This window comes from Eptatretus burgeri, chromosome 12 (genome assembly GCF_056783735.1).
Source record: "Eptatretus burgeri isolate ZD-2024b chromosome 12, Ebu_testis_v1, whole genome shotgun sequence".
NCBI lineage: Eukaryota > Metazoa > Chordata > Myxini > Myxiniformes > Myxinidae > Eptatretus > Eptatretus burgeri.
In genome coordinates this window covers 25,974,545-25,980,544 of record NC_140972.1, presented here as the reverse complement: position 1 = coordinate 25,980,544, position 6,000 = coordinate 25,974,545, and the positions used below count along the sequence as shown (strand labels likewise).

At 43.7% G+C, this 6,000-nt stretch overlaps 1 protein-coding gene across 2 annotated transcripts in view; it reads right to left on the bottom strand.

Annotated features, from left to right (window-relative positions):
• The window catches only part of SMG5 (SMG5 nonsense mediated mRNA decay factor), a 327,200-nt gene that overhangs the window by 35,951 nt on the left and 285,249 nt on the right, over positions 1-6,000 (bottom strand). Inside the window, exon 23 of one of the 2 annotated variants that reach the window (XM_085849869.1) lies at positions 2,922-3,053. The exons of the other annotated variant lie outside the window; for it this stretch is intronic. Within the exon in view, the coding sequence (XP_085705995.1) occupies positions 2,937-3,053 (117 nt within the window). The 3' untranslated portion in view covers positions 2,922-2,936. Of the gene's footprint in view, positions 1-2,921; positions 3,054-6,000 lie in introns of those variants that run through there. 2 annotated transcript variants of the gene reach the window in all.

Sequence of the window (6,000 nt, the reverse complement as noted above, 5' to 3'; positions counted from 1 at the left end):
GAGACTCGGCGTGAGGGAAAAAGGGGGTGGAGCTTGGATGGCTTCGAGAGCGAGGGGAGGAGCGGTTGTCGCCTCCCAAGGTGGCGAAGAACTTTTCCGAGAGAAGAGGGAGGAGGCGATCGGGCAGTTGGAAGTCTGAGGTGTAGATGATGGGAGGAAAAAGGTGGTCTGTGGAGGAGATGGCTGAGGAAAATATTGAGGTCTGGTGTGAGGAGAATGGGGCAGTTGGTCAGAGGAGAACAGAGAACTGAGGAGTTTGGAGGAGGATTGCAGGGTTCGGAGGAGAACGGAGATCTAGAGTGTGAGGAGAATTGTCTCCGAGGACAGGAGGTCATCCTACCTGCCTGCTCTTTCATTGTACCTGCCCTGCCCGGTCCCTGGGACCTACCTTGTGCCATCACCGCGCTTGTTCGTCTCCCCATCGTCCAATCGCCTCACAATTGCCTGCTTATCTACCAGCAGCTCAGTCCCCTGGTTTCTTTGTCCCCTTCCCATCGGTGACCAAGTTTGGTGTGTGACGCCTTTGATTTCTTGAGATTCATTTTTACCTCATTTAAAACAATTATTTATAATCGATTTTGTGTTCCCTTTTCATCCCCACCACAACCTGCCGTCGTCCCCTCCGTCGCATTCAATCATCCCTGGTTTTATTGTTTTTGGTTTGGAAATAAACCCGTTGGGTTTAAAACCCGTTGTGACAAGGATTAATCGATTCATTTTTGGAGAAGATCCAATTCCGGATCCAGATATGAGAGTTATTTAATTTTTAAGTATTCTCTTCTTATGGTATCCAAGGCAATCTCCACTCATGGCTCGCAGACTTCCTCTCCTGTCGTAGTCAACGCATCGCTCTCAATGGAATTCTCTCATCTCTTCTTCCCATCTAGGCTGGAGTTCCTCAAGGCATCTTGGCCCTGTGATTTTTCTGGCTTTCATCCATGATCTCTCAGATTCCCTGGAAAATCCTCTTTTCTGATGCCTCCACCCTCTGCTGAACCATCTCTCATCTCTCTGATCGGCAGGCAGCAGTCTCTTCACTCTCTGCAGACCTGGATAAAATCATAAGCTTGTCCAACACTTGGAACATGTCTTTCAATCCTGACAAATCTCACACCTTCACCATGTCTCTCCGAAAGGACCGTCTGGAAACACCCCCTCCCCCCCCCCCACCAACATTGACTTTCCCAACAATCCCCTTGAAGAAGTACTTTCATTCAAGCTTTTGAGTCTTACTATCTGCCACGATCTTTCCTGGGAAAGCCACATCTCCGAGCTGGCCTCCAAAGCCAGTTGCCGACTGGGCAATCTATGTCAAGCAAAGTGCTTCCTTGGCACATCTGAGCTCCTAACCACTGACAAAGCTTTCATCCCTAGTCTGATGGAGTACTGCTCCCCCCTCTGGGGTGATACTCCTGCTTCACACCTAGCTCGACTTCACGCTGTGGAAACCAATGCTTTTAGGGTCATTGGTATCTCCCGTGATGAAGCTGAGTTTTTGGGTCTCTCACTCTATCACCGCAGGCAGGTCAGTGGTCTACCCGTCTTCTATCGTCTCCTCTCCGGCCTCACCCACCCCTGCTCTGTCTGTGATCTGTACCCCCTACAATACTTCAGGGTGCTCAAGGTCCACCAAAAAACCCCCGTCAGGTGAAACTGCCCAAAATCAAGAATCACTGCTCACCTTCACTCTTTCATTCCTGTTTTTTCCCCACCTCTGGAACAAACTCCCACCCTCTCTTCAATCCCACTCTTCCCTCCAGGTCTTCAAAACAGTTGTTCACCACCATCTCATATCTTCTCCCATCCAAAATTTTGATCTTTACTATCCTCGTTAATCCACGCCAAACCCACCTCCTTCATATTCCGAGTTTTCGTTCCTGAAAGTCCATGTCATACCATCTTGTTTACCCTGTGTACCCCACTCCATCCCTCTCCCTTTCACAGATATCCCATTGTCTTTGTTCCCCACCATTTAGTGCTTCCTCTCTCTCACCCCTCTTGTCTCCTGCCTTGTTATATATTTCTGTGCATCAGCTCTTACACGAGCCTTGACTTGATATTCAAAAAAAAGAAGAAAAAAAGTGATTCTTCACCATTGATAGATGGGGCTAAAAACGATATTTCATGATATCTCAAAAGGTTTTGGACACATTCGGATGAAATTTGTTGGACATGTTGGGAGTGTGACAAGGACTAATTAATTAGATTTTGAAGATCTGAATCAGGATCCAGATTTGAGAATTTTTCAAGTGATTATTCACCATTGAGATGGGGCCAAAACCTATGTACAGCATGATATCTCAAAAAGTTGTGTACGAGTTATGACAAAACCAGGTGGATGAGTTGGTTCGGTGGCAAGAATAAGCTGATTATAGTTAAGGTCTGGATTTAGATCCGACCTATCAGTGGGATACAAAATGTAAACTCTTCAGCCTGACAGAGGAATGCACTCCACCGAGTGCTATTCCATTTCCTTATTTGTTTGTTTGTCTGTTTGTGAACAAAATCTCTCAAAAAGTTGAGGATGGATTCGGTCGGAATTTGGTGGAGAGCTTGGGTATGTGACAAGGACAAATTTATTTGATTTTGGTGAAGATACGAATCCGGATTCTGCCCTTGTAGCGTTTGCTTTCACATTCCCACGTCTGATAACTGTGTTGGCTGGACCCCTGGCTTCATCTACAGCACCTGGGCATCCTGCCAGGAGATGCATTGAATACATGCCGCGAGTGACACCACTGGTTCACAGGAAAGCACTGGTGCCTTGGCTGCAGGAGGAGCAGGAGGGGAACAGAGTGCGGAGTGTTCTGGTTTCAGGCAGGACATGGGAGCCAAAATCAACAAGTGTGAGGTGTGCAGGAGTCCATCCTGTTCCCATCTACTTCTCTCCATACTATCATTATTTGCCAATCATTCATCCCATCATTCGATGCCAATCACCCACCTCTCACTTCTACATCGGATGCATGGTGCCAGCATACTGTACTGTTGTCGCTGATAATGTTCTGATAATGTTGTCGCATGTTGTCGCTGATAATGTTCTGAAGGCAGGTCTGTTGCATAGAGGATAATTGAGAATGTATACATGCTGTGACTAATTGCTGTACACATATGCTATTTCATAATTTTCTCTCCCTATAAATACTTGTTTCCCTGCCCCTGTAAATACTTGCATTTTTATTAATGCCACTAAAATACATTTCTTCAAAAAAACATGTTCTGACTTATTCTGTCCGTTCTGATGGCGGCACAAGACTGGCCAGCTTGGATTCATTATCTCAGTTCAATCTCAGATGCGGTTTTGTGACATTGGTTCCGCTCGGACAATTGACTCAAGTCTGTTGCATAACCGCTGGCACAGATCCTTTTTGCCTTGCTTAACTCACGGTTTACCGGCACGGTAAACCAACCTTGGGTGCGAAGATCCAGCCAGAGTTGAGAGTTGCAAACAGTGTCCGTAGTCTCTTGAAGACATGCCGTTATCTTGTAGTTATGCAGAGGTGACGGCCCTTATAATATATGTCAGTTTGTTTTTTTCCCGATAAGTTTCCAAACCACTGTACCGATTTCCCCGAAATTTGCTGTAGCGCATTATTTGAACATGTGGGAGGTAAATATCACAAGAAAAACTTTCAATTCTTAATCAAATTGATGTAAAAACATGAAACAATGTCACTTTGGGTGATTGAGCATCGTACATCAGGTGCCCCCCGACCAACCCCTTTCCCCTCGTCAGGGAGAGTGGTAGAGCTTAACTTGCACCTCCTCATTCAAATGTCGATTCTCTGTCGGTAATCAAACAAATTGCATCAAAACTTTTTTTTATTCAGTATGCAAAATGGAAATTAATATACAAAGGATCCACAGTCTACGCAGCACGATACTGAATTTAATGAATGGCCGCATGATTCCGTGCAGCCTTAAACAAGGAAATGAGGAGGCTATGTATTTATTTGGCCCATCATTGCTGAGTTGCACTCCTGAGTTAATTTTTGCTGGTTGCAACAATCTTCTTGATGTTTTACTGTAGTCTAACTAAACCGACCTTGATCGGTTGACCGAACTTGTCCATTATATTTCCGAATTAATTTGAGAATGTCTCGTATCCCATTGCATGATGAGAAAAATGAAAGAGTTAAGAAGATAGCAGCAATGTCTGCAAAACAATTTCCTCGTGTTAATTTAGACGAATATTTCAAAGTAATTTGCTCTACATTTTCAAAGTGTTCATGACCCCCTTGAGATACTCTATGACTCTCGGTTTGGGAACACCTGCTTTCACTAATACGTGTAAATATGATACATGACCCTACAGGCGGAAACAAATCTCCATGAGGGTGGAGCCACAACCTTTCGTCATTGGGAACGTTTATGAACTCGAGTCGATACCTGTCAAGATGAAGATTATCAATTTTACTTTTTGAATTTACAAGAACCTTCTTTTTATGATATTCAGTTTAAGGGACTGTGGGTAGTACTGCCTTTACATAGGTAGCATTTTAGTGTCCATTCCAAGATGCTCTGAGGCAGTAAGTATGGACAGAACCACATGCGGACAAGACTGTATATGAAATACCTCACAGCACAAATTTTGTGAAGCAAGTGTTCATTGGACGCTAAATTTCTCTGGGGCTCATTACCTGCCATTCTGGTCCCACTGCTGACCCCGCTTCTGCAAAATACATTTGTTTTTGGAATGATTATTACCATGCTGCTCCTTTTGGGTCCCCTGCCTCGTTTCAGCCATTATTAAAATCTGCACATTCAATTTTACACCTCGCTTGGCAAAACAAGCAAAGCAAATGCAAACAGTGAGTCACTCTCCTTGGCTTATTAACCTGTGCAGTCTTCCCTTTTAAGCTACAATCGTTCAAAGCAATATTCTCGAAGCAATCGTACTTTTGATCTATATGAATGACCTTTTATATGTTCTTGGAAAACTATCACTTTGCAAAAACTCCACATTGTGCCAAAGCATTACGTAGTCAATGCCACTTCATTTGTCGCCAAGTCTTTGTTGAGATGTTTTTGAGAACTCTGTAGAATCCAGTCCTTCCTTGGTACCTCCCAGCTACTGACATTGTACTCAATGTATTTATCATATAAAACGAGTCTCTTGCATTTCATCTCACTTTCCAGCACAGGATGAAGTACAAATATATTACAAATTGTAAGAAAGGCACAGTTCTTGTCACAGCAGACAGGTTGACTATCCCTTGATCATTTAATGCTTCTCATTTCATCTCACACCTGCTGAGCTCTTTCCCCTCAAGGATTTTTGCCTTTGGTAATGAAAGGAGCAAGCTCTCTTTAGGTAGCAAAGAAATATGAAAAATCTCTCTGACAAACCTCTCTGCATGAACAAAAAAGCATGAAGCTCAGTCAATGGGTCCATTATTTTGCCATCACAAATGAAGTTCAGTCTATCGGCCTACTACTTCGTCATCGCAGACAGGTCGGTGGTCTGTCTTCTCCTTCCTCCTTTCTGGTCTTGCATCCTCTGCTCTTTCCATGCTTTGTCCCCCCCCAGGTGTCTGTTCCTTTTGTCATCTTGTGTCCTGATCCCTTCAGTGTACTACGACTAGATCTTCCATGAGCCTCGACTATGTATACAAAAAAAAATGGGCAAAAGCAAGTAATAATGAGCAAAGGAGCAAATAATTACAAAGAAAAACTAGAAGGGCACTCGATTGAATGCATACCTACACCACGTAATGCCTGATCCACGAGAACATATTGAGCCCAATGCTTTTTTGAAATCTCATGCGATACAGTACGATGTCGTTTTTGGCCCTATGTCTCAATGGTGAAGAATCACTTAAAAATTTTAATAATTCTCGAATCCAGATCCAGATGTTCACCAAAATCGAATAAATTTGTCTTTGTGACACACCCAACCTGTCCACAAAGTTTCGTCCGAATCCGTCCGCAACTTTTTGAGATATCGTGCTATATATCGTTTTTGGCCCGATCTCTCAATGGTGAAGAATCACTTAAAAA